This window comes from Barbatula barbatula (genome assembly GCF_947034865.1).
Source record: "Barbatula barbatula genome assembly, chromosome: 21".
Classification (NCBI taxonomy): Eukaryota; Metazoa; Chordata; class Actinopteri; order Cypriniformes; family Nemacheilidae; genus Barbatula; species Barbatula barbatula.
The window spans coordinates 12,430,211-12,445,699 of NC_136784.1; the positions used below are offsets into that span (position 1 = coordinate 12,430,211).

The 15,489-nt window shown below is 40.0% G+C and overlaps 2 protein-coding genes across 2 annotated transcripts in view; one reads left to right on the top strand and one right to left on the bottom strand.

Moving 5' to 3' along the window:
- The window catches only part of atxn1a (ataxin 1a), a 79,326-nt gene that overhangs the window by 38,445 nt on the left and 25,392 nt on the right, over positions 1–15,489 (bottom strand). The gene's annotated exons all lie outside the window — the stretch shown is intronic.
- On the top strand, positions 9,401–11,314 carry LOC306910498 (E3 SUMO-protein ligase ZBED1-like; the record flags this gene model as incomplete). The annotated part of the gene is made up of 2 exons (XM_079485075.1): positions 9,401–10,473; positions 10,669–11,314. 2 exons carry the CDS (start codon positions 9,401–9,403, stop codon positions 11,312–11,314), a joined length of 1,719 nt encoding a protein of 572 aa, XP_079341201.1.

Genomic DNA, 15,489 nt, shown 5'->3' on the forward strand with positions numbered 1-15,489 from the left:
AATGTAGGAAATGTTCGCACATTTCAGCAGATTTCGATTCGCCGTCATTTGATAGGTCTCCGTTGCGCACACTAAAGTCCCGTGGGATCGCTAGTTAAACGGTTCTTAAGGCGAGGCGGGTATGGAGATCCGCGTGGGAGCGTTGGGGCCGGCATAATCAGTTTGCTTCCACCGCGTCGTCCTTCTATTTGTGGCAGATTAGTGCTATCCACCAGCTGTTTGACAAACAGCTTTCCGCAAAATGCACCAATCGTGGCTTTTTATCCCATTTGGGGTGTGCGGAGGAAGGGCAGTAAATTACTTGTGTCATTATTAATGGACCAGCGCTTGTGATAATGCATCTACATTAAGGCCCACACATTCCGCAAGCTCATTCTCTCCACGGAGCTGTCTGCAGCACTCAGCGGGGCTTTTAGTTCTCAATCAATCGAATCTGCTTCCCACTTACGCACGCGTGTGCGCACCGATGTATGCACCAACATGAACGTACGATTGACAAATCGAGACAGAGTCTCCGGGCGAGCGTGCAAGCACAATCGTACAGGAATCTTTTGCTTTTCTCGCTGTGGGTGTATAGTGTAGCGTTGCAGAATGTTCTTCTGGACAGCAAAACCGGTCTGATTGGTAAATTTTTTGAAATGTAGATTTTCACATCACCTGAATAAATAAGCTTTTCATTGATGGATGGTTAGGATAGGACCGAATAGAATGTTTGGCTGAGATATCAAAAAATCTGGAATCTGAGGGTGCAAGGCAGCTGCTAAGAAGAAAAAGGATTGTTTTAACTCTCTCTATTGGATTAACGCTGTAATGACGTTGCAGTAAGTAGATGAACCCGAAAGCAGAAATTCAAAGCTTTACATAGATACCAAACTTGAGTGGGTAATTCCCAAAGAGCGGGCGGCAGCGAGTGATGTTTGTAGGCATGTTTCCGGCCTTTTCTTAGAACGTCTCACTCGAAATACAAACAATTTCCGACACGGTTTTCCATGCATCATTTTTTAAATGATATTCCTGCATGTGGGCAAAGACAAATCATATAGAGTAAAATCACACACAGTAACAATAACTTCCTCTTGCCTACACACCTGTCTACAGTATCTTGGAGACGCATCAAAATCCCCTTTTCTCAACTCCGTTTAGTCGTTGGATACGTCCACATTGCATCATCAATGGTGGTCATGTCACCAGAAATGATCAACTCTCACAAAAAAGGATTAACCTCCAGTCGCATGGCTGCTGCAGTTAATGTTTGGGGACACAGTGTATCTGTGTATGGGCTAGTCGGTCATAAGATAGTGAACTCAGTCCAGTAAAGGGGGAGTTTAAGTGCTACAGTGCACCTTCAAGAGAGAGAGAGAGAGAGAGAGAGAGAGAGAGAGAGAGAGAGAGAGAGAGAGAGAGAGAGAGAGTTCAGAGTGGTCTGGCCGCATGGACCATTGTGAAGTTTGATGAAACATCGCGCTTCCTTCCATGATATCTTATTTCAGCGAATAATTAAGGGCAGAATAACATGTGTCCTTTTAAGAATAAGGTACTCCCAGAATGCACTGCAACAAAGCCAGTGAACTATAGTAACTGATCGAAGCTCATCCTTGGATGAGAGAAAAGAAATGCTCATAAAAAAGATATTCTATTCAAACTAAATAGATATCACTATTTTTTACCTTTGATGAACTGTACCTTGCTTCTGATAAAGGAGTTAGCCAATTGACATACATGAAATAAATGGTAAATAAAAACTTATAATAATTTTGAGTCTCTATCGAGCATGTACATTTTAGGAACATTATTAATCGATTGTCATTAAAATGATCAATGAACTAATCTATGTATCATTAATACCACCTAACGCATATACTGTACTGTAGAGAGCTCCACATTAACAAATCCACATATTAAAAACTTCTCGCACATAAATGTTTTACCATCTTAAACTGATAGTTCACGCAAAAACTTCTGTCCTCATTTACTCACGCTCATGTCATTTCAAACCTGTATGTATTCCTTCTGCAGAACACGAAAGGAGATATTTCGAAGAAAGCGAACAATGGTGGTACCTATTGACTTGCATTGGTTTGGTGTTTGTACAATAGAAGACAATGGGTAGCGCTGTTGTTCGGTTACCAACATTCTTAAATGATCTTCTTTTGTGTTCTGCAGAAGAAAGAAACTCATGCAGGTTTAAAATGACAAGAGTAGTATGAAGACAGAGTTTCCCTTCAAAACCCTTTGATCTGAAGTCCTGTGGGGATTTGCGATATATATTGCGAAGTAAACAAAGATTTGGGCGATATAAAAAAATAGAAACCATTTCCACACATCCATTAAACAAATGATGTATTTGCATTTATTACAAGCCTGCAATAACTTACATAACACATGTAATACCACATGTGACGTTGCTTGATATACCGTACCCGCTAATAAAGATCTATTACTGCTGTCCTACTCACATAGACATCTGTGTCTAAGTCCAGAGGAACATTGAGATCATGATGGCGTCTCGGGTTGATCGGTCATGCGGTGTATTATGTATATATTTTGTGTCAGTGGGTGACTTCTAATCCAGAGGAAAAAGAAAGTACAGTTAAACTGTAAATAGCCAAACTGATAGTGACCGTTTACAGTGTCATTGCATACTGTGTTGTGTTTGGGTTTAACCAATCATTCTCTCCTAAACAACAGATTCGCACACTGCGGCTTGTTACTGTGTACATGACACTGACCCAGGGTCAGTGTAATTATTAGTGGTTTTGTAGCAGGCCTGCTTTCATGGACAAGCCCTCGCGCTTCTCACTCTTGCCCTCTGGAATTATGGGTGATGGAGAGAAAAAACACAGCCTTGACTCGTAGCAAAGCTCCGGGTGCATGAGAAAAGCAAAAGACGAGAGAGAAATACATTTCCTTCAGAGATTCAGAGACGAGTTTCCTCTTGAGACTATTACGCGCAATTGAGAATTGAGAAATGTTTTTGCACACTCTTTATGTCTTCGAGACGAACATTTCACATGGATCTGATTTCTTTAAGCACCTTTCTGAGAATCATCCGATGTATTTGTGTTCGGTATGGTTCGGAAAGGGTCAATCCAGATCTTCCGCACTAAACTCAGTAAATCGTTTCTACATGGACCTTGGGCCTAAAGTATGCAGCAATACGCACAGATGAACAGTGACCTCACTTCCTGTTGGGGATCACCAGGTATCATCACATCATTCTTAACAGTCCTGAATGGATGAGTGGGAGGATTTGGGGTGCTATTTAAAACGCATTCGCTGTAGTTACCTCATAACAATGTCAAAAAATGGAAAGAACGCTGTCAGAGACTTCACAACCGATCTTGCCATCATTCTCTCCCTACAGGCATTCCCGTTTCCCACCATCTATTTTTTTCCCTTTCAACACATGCTTTCCAGCAAACCCGTAAGGAAATGAATACATGTGCTGGCTCCATCGTAGCTGTGAACTCGGCTTGTATTTTTAGGTCTAAAGTAACAGCTCTCCAAATACACGGACCTCACGCCGACGCAGGAGGACAGATAATAACTGCACTGACAATAGATACAGCATGTGGCGAAGATAACATACTGCATTAAACCAACTCGAGTGCACAAGCAAATGCTATGCTCGTGTTATACAATGAGCTGGACGAATGTGGATATCCATCAACTTTACTGCGATCCCCCCTCATCCCGTTTCTCATCGCAGGACTGTGATTTCGCTCCTCCTGGACCTCGATAGTCACCAAACACATTTTACACGCTCAGACAAACATTTAAACAGGAAATGACTTGGCAGTCTCAGAATCTGGTCATCCAACACATGTTTAAAAAAATTAGGATTAGCATATGGACCAGGGCCATGCTCGCTGAAGGAGGAGGTTATGAGAAAAGAGCTCAGGACACATAATTAAACAGCACTGGGTTTCTAATACTCCAATGACTGCCTGGAGCACATCCTCATAAAACACACGGTGACCTATCAGGTCCCCCGGCGTAAATTCCTACAAATTCTGCCAGTGAAATAGGCTGTTATACTACCTTGTTGTGAGAATGAAATGACAGTCAATGTGAAAGTAAAATCTGTAATGAGTGTATACAACATCGTCGCTGTCTTTCCAAAACCTTGTATCTCCACTTTTTGTGGGTTTTATTTTTTTGTCATAAATCATTATTATTAGTCATCCTTTAAGTTTGTGATTGGGTTTTGCAACCATAAGAAAGTATTAAAAAGTGCGTGTCAACTTTGACAACACAGTATTTAAAGGTTAAAAAACTATTGTTTATTTCTGTGACTGTTTACTTTGAGTTTGGACATATGAGGTTTCGGAAAGACGGCGATGATATGCAATAAGATAAAGATGTTGGACGGGACCATTCCAACCACAGCTAGATGTCTTCAAAAACAAGTCCTTTTTAATCTGTTTCATGGCACTACTTAAAAATTGTCACATTTCAGCTTCAAGAATGATGTCATCCGAAAGTTTTAAACGGATACTCCATACAAAATGATAAAATCCTGTCATCACTTATTCACCCAGAAGTTGTTCCAAACCAGCATACATTTAAGTGCACAAAAAATCTGATGAGCACAAAGAAAGATATTTAGGAAAATGTAAGCTACTGACATTTCTAGGACATCATTGACTATCATATTCATTGACATACCAAAATATTTTATCATTTTTTTGCTCTGTTGAACACAAAAGAAGATATTGTGAAGAATTTAGGCAAGCACACAAATTTTCCTACTAAGGCAGTCAATGATGTCCCAGAAATGTCAGTAGCTTACATTTTTCTATATACATTTCTTTGTATTCAACAGAACAAAGACACAAGATTTGGAACATCTTTGTGGGGTGGGGGGGGGGGGGGCTAATTCATAACAGAATGTTCATTTTTGGGTGGAGTATCGCTTTTCAGAGGCGGAGTTATCTATCACATGTTAATGTAAGTGATTTTAGAATAGGCCGAACATCTACCCATGAAAAACATATAGGTGTACAACAAAACCAGAATGCGTGTATTAATAAACGGCATTGGGCAATTTATTATATTCCATTATGAATTCACAATTTCAAAAGAACATCAAAGGCAGCATGACATGAGAAAAAAGCCATGAAATATATAACAGGGTAATCTAATGCTAAGGCACATGCCTTGGACTGTATGTCACATCTAATATCTCAAAGCTGACGGCTACTATAAATGCCCCTTATGACATCATAATGCCATTGGGTTTGCAGCAACACACAAGCTGTGGTGTCCTCATGTGCTCCTCACAGCCACATAATTCATTAGGATCTGTGAATTGGACATATACTCGTAAATCAATGTGTGAAGAGAACAAACTACAAATAAAGTTGATGAAAAGACAGATGTTAATGTCTGTGTGCGAGAGATAGAGAGAGAGAGAGAGAGAGAGAGAGAGGGAAAGGCAGTGAGGCAATGTGGCAGTGACTGGCTTTTGATGGATTGGTCATCGAGAGCTCAGCTCCTATCCTGTCTCATCCATCTTGCAGTCTCTACTCTCTCTCGTCAGTCGCGGTGATACCAGGGCATCATCACAGTACAGTATCAGCACTCCAGTGTGCCCTGTGACCATGGAGATGAGAAGAGCGTCAAACAACACTCTTGCTACACGGATGGCAGTGCCTACGCCTGAGTTCAACTAGTCGCTGTCTCCATGAAAAAAGCCTACATTCCCGATCCATTCAGAATTAGTCTAAAATTGAAGGGGTTAAAATTGAGCCGTTACACAAAGCTTAAATGAGCAAGCTTTGATTCGGATGCTGTGGGATCTTTCACGTGGTGTACCGGGCCATTTTTTAAATGAAAGACCAGTGTAGGCACCGACTGGCTCATTTGTCACTTGCCTTATCTGTGACAGCAGCCTGCCCCGTGCGCTACCCAAGGCTGTCAGAAAAAGAAACCTGCAGGAAAGCCACCCAAGGACACCGGCATGAATACAGACTTCGCCGTCTCTTTACACCCTTGTATTGGTCCTAGGCTTTGGATGGGCTACAGTCAGTTCCTGTCACTGTCAGGTGATGACATGTGTATTTTGATGGGTAGGGAAACCTCGGACAGGCATGACCGTGAGCTGGAGACATACAAGGAGACATGAGAGTTGAGTTGAGGTGAAGACAGATACAGTGAAGTAGGATTGGTGGGCGTAAGGTTTCAGAGGCAGTCGTGAGAATTCAAGTTTTATAAAAAGAGAGACACGGGACTGGTATGCTAACAATGGTGGTAACAGCTAAACAACGGTGTTTTGCATCATGTTTTTTTGCATTATGATAAATTCACAGGTGATTCAACTTTCAGTCTTAGATCATCGCAACTGTGGCAAGAGAAATAAAACAAGCGAATTATAAAATATCCTGTGGGAACACTAGAGCTGCGTGATATATCAATATCGCATACTGTACATATCAAGGGTACAGTACGTAATAAGTAAATAATTTGAATACTTTATGTATTACGTTATCTATACTGAAAGTTTTAGTGAACTGCGAGGGAATGCTTTCATTTTGTTTTGTTTTTTAATCTATGCTGGTTGTATTACTTTCAGCGTTTTTATACATTTTAATATAATTTAACCTCTTCAGCTTTGGTGCATATTTAGCATTTTTACTTACATATAAACAAGTGCCCTACCTTCATACATTGGTCAATTGCTAAAAACGGTCTCATTTTACAAAAACAAATCAATTTAATTTAACAACGTGACAACAATTTGCCAAAATGCGCAAACGAAAAATTGACAAGTGTTAGATCGGTGAAAGATTAAATCCTTAATAGCGAGAGCTTTGCTTTGCTATATGATTCATGTTTTGTGCGCTTGTGTGATATAATTATGAAATTAAATATTTGTCGTACGATTTTTACAGGGGGGGGGGGGGTCTTGGAAAGATGAATTAAGACCTCAATAGGTTCTTTCATGTAACATGAACGCAAAATGAATGGGACTGGAAATAAATCTGAGGTTCTAAGCTTTCAAGAGATAACACATATGTCTAGGTTCCACAAGGTCAAGATTTGCTGATGTAATAGGCTATTGGACGTCGGGCTGCCATATTCCGTCATCATTTTCTCACCCTTCGTCATTTCAAACCTGTATGACTTACTTTCTTCTGCACAGCACAAAAGAAGATATTCTGAATATTTTGGTTACCAACATCTTTTTAAAATATATTTTCCTGCAGAAGACAGAAAGTCATGAGCTCTGTTCTTTCAAACACTGCAGTTGTATGCGAGCGTGTATAGCGAATCACAGCAACAGCACACACAGACACACCGTTCACACCTACGAATTCCACACTTTCGCTCACTAAACGAGTTTTCTCTCACTCAGAGCTGCGACTGAAGTGGAACACCTGAGAGTGTGAGAACGCGAGAAAACGAGAAAATAAGCAAGAAAATGTGAGAACGGCAACGACACCTCACTCTTCAAATTCATGTAGCTGGCATGTCGTCCCTGTGAACAAACTATAGGGGTGACACTCACGTTAATGTTAAACAAATCATTTGACAATAAATACAAACTCTGTCCTTGTTTATTGAAGCGTTAAAGGGTGGAAAAGCACACGTAAGCACCATATCACGCTATCTTTAGAGTTCATAGTAAAACAAGAAAATCATCGACCTGCACTTTCTCATGCATGTTCAAAACGACTCAGAGCGAGTTAAAGATGAAGGAATTTCATTTCTGGCGAACGATTCCTAGTGAAAACCTATCCTCATATCTCTGTATATGTGGATGAGTTATGAGCGACGACCCAAGAAAGGACAAGGGAAGTGGCGAGGCTTTTTTTAATTATTCAGAGCTGTGCTCATTTACACCAGTATGGCCTGACATATGACTCGCAAGAAGGATTTAGCCGAGACGGGAAGAGCAGCCATGCTAATTGAAATGTATTTCTATGAGCGGGCTAATATAGTCCCTGTGACTCCATTTAAGGCAGGGCGATATTTGCGTTGCATGGCTGAAGAGTGAATGCTTGCATAACAGCAACATAGTAAACATGCCCTATGTGGAGGTCAAATGACACTGTTTTACGGAGTTATGAGGTCACTTCTTATGTGTTGTTGGTATGCACAGCCCGGCTCTATTTTGAATGGACAACAAAATGCCTGCTGCGCTTTTTTTGAAGTTGTATATGATACACAAACTTTGCTAAATTGCTGCGACATGTTTGTTCGGAAACATCAACAAAGTTCGTAACGCCCCGTTCAGACCACCAGCGACAAAGCGAGGCGATGGCGATCATTTCCATGGTACACGAGCGAGCGCAGTCACCGTTGACGACGGAAAGTGGCCGCGTCTAGCGACTCGACAAAGTTGAGATTTGCTCAACTTTATGCAAATGAGGAACGACTTTCGGGAGTCTGAGATGAGTCTGATGGTTAGTCATTGATGTCTGTACTGGTCGAACAATAGTGTCTGTTGGTTTTGGTTGCGTGTTTGTTCTGGGAGGAGATTCGTAGACTCACTGAGTCACTGCCTTTGTGCTCTGATGTGACATTACTTCTCTGATCACGTTCTGCTTTTGTCTGTAGTACTCTCTCACACAGACACACGCGCACACACGCATCTCCCTGGATCCCACTGCCAACGCGCTCTAAAAATATCTGCATCAGAAGCTCTCACTAGCTGCGCGTGTGTGTGTGTGTGTATGCATGTGTGTGTGTGTGTGTGTGTGTGAATCATTCAACCAGACCTGTGAGAGCTCCTCAACTAATCTCTCTCTCTCTCTCTCTCTCTCTCTCTCTCTCTCTCTCTCTCTCTAGGACGAGAGGACGATAGTCAAAGCATCACAGGGAACACAGTTACAGAGATAGTTATAGAATGCCAGAATTTTTTGAGAATGGACTACAAAATACACGTTCTGACGATGACTACATGTGGTTCACGGTGCATGCGTATATCCGCATTAAATTGAGTAAATGAGTTCCTGTGGCGTGTGTAGTCTACTGTATGTTGATCAAACACTGCAGTGCAATGTTTGTATTTTCTCGAGGGTGTGACAGATACTGTATGTGTAAGCTCAGGTTTGCATTCCAGGAACAGTATTGACAGCGAGTCAAATGAATCAGGTTTCACTCTGAATAACAACAACAAATGCAGAAAGAGGCAGAAGCTCGGTCCTAAAACCTACACTGAAAATGTAGATATATAAATATGAAAAATGTTTTTTATATAGAATATGTTTAATGTTTAAAAGTGCTAAAAATCACTACAGGGAAAACATTCTCCCCAAATTTTTATATGTATAAGTACTAGGGCTGTCAAAAATAGCGCGTTAACGACGTTAAATAGTTGTTTGCTGTTAATTACACGCATGCGCAGTGTGACAAATTATTCAGGTCAGGAAAGTGGTTGGGAGCTAGAGGCAAGATGGAGCAAGGTGAGCAAAGTGGGCCTATTGACGGATTCAAATATAAAAAGAATGATGATGGTACAGTTAACAAGTACAAGGTTATTTGCAAGATTTGTAACAAGGAGTTTCAATTTCACCGGAGCTGTTCAAGCTTGAAGTACCATGTCAACGCCAAACATGCGTTTGCTGGGCCGTCAGGTTCAGCAAGTGGTTTGCGCCAGACCACGCTGAATGTTTGCAGGCAATTAACAAAATCAACCTCAGATAATTTGACCAACACAATAGCAAAATGGATTGCAAAGGATTGTAGACCCATTAGCATTGTAGAAGACTCAGGTTTCCTTGATGTTTTGCAAGTGGCGTCTCAAGACTCATTCTATAAGCCACCGTCAAGAGCCACAGTTATGAAGAAAATCCACGAGCTCTATGAAAACGAAAAAGAAAAAAGAAAAGAGGTCTTGGCTCAAGTAAATCATATCGCCCTGACAGGAGACCATTGGACATCAGTGAGTAATAACAATTACCTCGGAGTAACTGCACATTTCATCAGTGACACGTGGGAACTGAAGTCTTTTGCGCTGACTATATTAAAAACTGAGGAGCGTCATTTTGCGGAGGCTTGTAAAGAACAGTTCCTGTCTGTTGCACGTGAGTGGGACATCGAGGGCAAGACTACAACCATTGGGACTGACAGTGCACGCAACATGGTTGCCGCAATTCGACTTACACGCTATGAACACATGAAATGTGTCGCTCACATGGTGCAGAGAAGTGTCACAGTGAGTCTTGCTGACAGCGGCTTTGTAAATGCTTTAGCCAAGGCTCGCAAAGTTGTCGGTCATTTTAAGCACAGCCCAGCAAATGCTGCGGAGCTTCAAGCACAACAAGTCAGCCTGGGAAAGAAGCAAGAGCCATTGATCCAGGATGTTCCAACACGTTGGAATTCGACGCTGGAAATGGTCAAGCGCGTGAGCAGAAATAAAGAGGCTGTCATCGCAGCCCTGGACAATCAGGAGCACAAACTCGTTTTGCCGACCGCAGCAGAGTGGGATAAACTGCAGAGGCTGGAGACACTTCTAGAGCCATGCAGGTAAATCAGTCTGTAACTTATCAAATAACATTGCTTTGATTATTTTCTGGAATAAATTAAACCAAGTCAAATATCAATAACATGTATCTATGTAAAAAATAATGATGATGATAATAATAATAATAATAATATGTTGATAACCACTGTTCTAATAATACACTGTCTCTGTGTGCATGTGTGTGTTTGTGTGCGTAGGTATGTAACTGAGCTCCTGGGTGGAGAGGCCTATGTCTCCTGTTCTGTGGTACTACCTTCTCTCTGCCACTTGCGTCTCAAGATGGAAGCCTGTGATGAGGACCCTGCATATGTGGTGAGATTCAAGACCAAGTTCAAGGAGGACCTAGCATCCCGTCAAGAACAGCTCAACAATGCATGGCTCCAGATTGCTACAGTTTTGGATCCTCGTTTCAAAGACTTGAAATGCCTGCCCAAGACAGACAGGGAAGAGGTGTGGACCACACTTGAAGGGATGCTGCAACAAGAATCACCCAGAAGGTCTTCACAGACACATGATGATGGGCCACCCAGGAAGAAAATCAGCCTTCTGCAAATGGGCTCAGATGAAGAGGTCCAACCTGCCATACAGAGGTACAGAGCAGAGCCCACCATTAAATTGGAGGACTGCCCCTTGAGGTGGTGGGCATCTCATTCAGGAGCCCATGAGAAGCTGGCCTCACTAGCTCACAAATATTTAGCCACTCCTGCAACCACTGTTCCCTGTGAACGACTTTTCTCAGTTGCAGGTCACATTGTGAACAAGAAAAGGTCAGCTTTACTTTCAGAAAATGTGAACAAGTTAGTTTGCCTCAGCAACTGGCTGAAAGATGATGAAGCTCAGTAGATTTGAAAGTTGATGTTCAAACAAAAAGACCAGTTTCAGTGCAACATGTTATAGTAGTTAGCAACTGGATTTTTGAGCAACTGGATTAAAGAATGGAGGAAAAGGTAAAAGATTGTTCTTTGGTTTGATTTAAAAGTTTTATTGAAAATGTTTTTTTCCACAGATGACTCAAATTGTGCAAAAATGTGGTAGGCCACTGTTATAATTTGACTACATTTATTGCTTTCTGTTCAATTGAATACTGTAAATTGTACATCCTGGTTAAGAGGAATGCCAAAGAGGAAGTGATGGAACATTACAAAGACAAATATTATGGTGTGTAGCATGTTTCAGCTTGATTTAAAACACCATTATTTGACTGTGTTAATAAACAGACATAATATGAAAATGATGTATCTGTGTCCTGTTATTTATCTTTTGGTATGCATTTCAGAAAAAAAATTGTTAGGATTCAGGTGTAATTGCAAATAGTGATTAATCATGATTAATCCACTGAAAATTCTGATTAATTTGATTACAAATTTTAATCATTTGACAGCCCTAATAAGTACTGTAAATCGATTAAAAATAATAATTTGATTAAATCACACAATCGTTATTTAATAGAATAAAAAACTGTATTGTCAGCTGGATATTTTTGGAAAAATCTGGACCCAGCCCTACTTGTAATGCACAATAATAAAAACATTATTTTTTAAATAAAAAATAGTAATATCAAAAAGGTTTTGATCTAAAAATGTATGTATAATTGTCTCAAATTAATTTCATACACAAAAAAATTAGCAAACATTTATTTTTCACTTTGTTTTATAAAATAAAGCTTTTGAAATGGATGACTTGGGCTAAATAATGAAGAAAGAGCAGCCAATAAAAGCTCAGAAAATATGAGAACCCATTTAATATCAGCATGAGACCTGAAGAAGCTGCTTGATAAAGTGACAAGAAATTATTTATGCAAATTCTAAAAAAGGTGACGGCGACACTAAAGTTGCTAAAATATAACAAGTTTTAATGTTTTATTTTATTTTTATAATTTCCAACAATTCTAAAATGTGGAAAAATATAAATAAGAAATCAGATACAAAATATTGTATTAAAGTTTCTATAACATAGTTGCCAGATATCTGTCTTTACTGTACGACATGCTGTATTAGAATAGAATATGGTGGATCTTAAGTGAATATTAGTTTAGTTAAAATTGTGCTTGATAATGATGCTGCTTTTCTGAACAGCTGCTTTGACATTAATGCCTCGAAATGCTGCCTACGGGGGCGTTCACAGCGTTTTGAAACAATAAGTGAAATGGCGAGAAAGATAAAAAGCTAATCTAAACAAAGTAACGAGTGACGGAGGGAGAGGAGAGAGTACTGTCCTCCATCAGAGCCAGCAGAACCTGTCAATCAGAGACCTCCAGCACCTTGCAGCACATTACAGAAGCTGTTCGTCATGTGAAAACATTTTTACCCTCTATACCTATAATAAACACGTCTCCTCCCTCCCTCGCATCTTCATCTGCCACATCTCTTTTACCTCGGCTTCACCGTGTCGAAGGACCTGGTACCTCCCCGCTAAAGGCTTCCCTTTAACTCTTCCTCAAAATCTCACATGAGAAATGACTCTTAACTCCCTCTTTGTGTGTAAGACTGGCTTCTCATCTTTCACCTGTAGATTCACGATGGCCAAAGTCATTGAACCGGACAAAACAGCCGGCAGGAACGTAAAATAACCACAATGCATTTACAAACATTTTCCAAAACATCGCTGTAGACAAATGGTCGACATGACAGATCTGAATGCAAGAATTTATTTCATTGACATTGAGGCCCAAGTGAGACATTGCCATGTTATGACAAGACAAGCCATGACTGATATTGTGCAGATATAACAAAACAAGATGATAATTTCAACTTTCAAAATACATTAATTCAAAGTGAGGAATTGAAGTATCCTGTACGTGGCTTGAAATGAATTTTCTTAGCAAAAAGCGGACGAAATACTAAACTAGTAAGAATAAAACGGACACAGAGATATACAGTAATAGTCTTAGGATAAACCTTATTATAACCCATGTTACAACATAAAACAATAACACGGATTTGCAAGGCACAACAGATAAGGTTGTTTCAATTGTGTCGTTTCATTATCTGGAGGAACAAAGGGTGAGAGAGAAGGACCCGTTCGATAATACCTTCTATGTAAACAGCAGCCCCTTTGAACACATTACACATTGTCTGCGAGACATCCGGTCTGCGGCTGACCTTTCCTCTTATTCTCTATCAGGGAGGCCATGAGGGAAATGACAAGAGCTTCATTACATCCAGCGTGCTTCTGCAAACCATATTAGTAGAAAGGCTTCGCCACACACACAAAATCGACTACATTTTCTTCGCTCTGTTCATGTGACATTGACCTCTTCAGAGCTACATTTACTGGCATCTCGACAGTGCAATTTTATGCAATGCCTACAGAGAGATGCATTGATTATGTTGTCATTGTAAACATTATGCATCTGGTTTGTGTCTCTTTTAGGCCGCTCTGGTCTCCTGTCGGCCTAGGCTATGTCAATAAGCATCGAATGGTTATGTTTGTATGTGATGCTAATATTCTTTCGAAGGATTTGCAATAATACCAAGTATCGCGTACTCTATAATATAATGTAGAATAATGCATTATACAGTTTTCATGATTATACTTATTAGTATAGACAGTTTCATCGGACACAAAAACGGTCTTTGTTTATCTGTCTATAAAATATCACAATTTATACTATATTCATTTACATAAATGTTTGAGTTTATATTAATTGTAATATAATAATCCACTCTCCTGTAAATGATTCTTTGTTGAAGTCGAATGTTACGTTTGGGCCACATAACGTTTGTTTATTTTGTTGCCGCTGAAACCATCTATATTCTTCTTTCGGTTTATCATTTTTACTAAATCATCCAAAGCTACTTTGCATTCAACATAATTATCATCAGATTTGTACGTGTGTCGCAGGCAACGTTAAAGCAATGTTCTACCGGTTATGCTGCAGAAATACTACAAATATATTGATACTACAAATATATTGATATTTTTTAATAACATATGACGCAAAAAAATATGAATACTTTTTCAGCTTGGTTCACCCAATAAATAGACAATACAGAAAACAGCCGATGGCTCTGTTCTTAAAAGTGTAACACTGACTATATTTTTTCTCATATTCATTCTCTATCTTTTAGCGTGAAATCTTGCAATAATTTGCACCGAATAAAATAAAAGAGTCAGCCATTGAGATTTAAGAGTTTATCAAGCCGCTTTACCAAGCTATTCTTCCCCATCACTCTAAATCAATGTACTACAGACACATACAGAGACACTTCAGGACGGGCTAATTGGAAACAAGTCAATCGATGGTGTTCTGCCTTCAGTGCACGAAAAACGGCCGTCACTTTGCCATTATTTTTTTCAAAGAGCTGCTGTTGTAAATATTGGTTATGCGAGACCTATCATTGCACGCGTCTCTAAATATTTATCCGTGAGGACAGCCAGTGGTCAAGACTTGCCTATGAATCATTAAAGTGAGAATGAGAAATGGATTGGCGAGTGGTGTCTTAACAGAGCCGAGGTCTCACCGTACAGAGAATGAATGTGAGGCCACAGAGCATCATTATGAAGATGTGAACAGCCCCTCTGTGGGGGGAGAACCTTTCAGCTTGGCACTCTACAAGCCTTTGGTAATTACCAGAGTGCCAGAGAGCGTATGAATAAATTCATGAGCTCTGACTCAGGTAATTAACTCATTGTTTAGTAATTAGAGATCAGGAGAGAGCGAAACAGAACGGGGAGAACATTTGTAGCGAATCAAAAATCAGAAAGGATGAAAATGAATGGAAAACAGATCAGAGGCTAAACGTTCCCATAGCTCGAGTATTACAGCGGGGGGGGAAGATACCCAGGTTACACACGTACTGACGAAGTATATACTTTCAATCCTATTTGGAAATCTGACAGAAGGTAAGAATGCCTCAGTTAAAAACTGCCAACGTTTATGCAATTTACATTCGAAAACGAAATGGCATTGCAACAATTAAATAAACAAAAATATTTGAAAACAGAAAACAAGTTGTGATGAATATCACTAATGTGTGAATTATGATTTAATGTTATAAGGGTGATTTAAGGGTAAA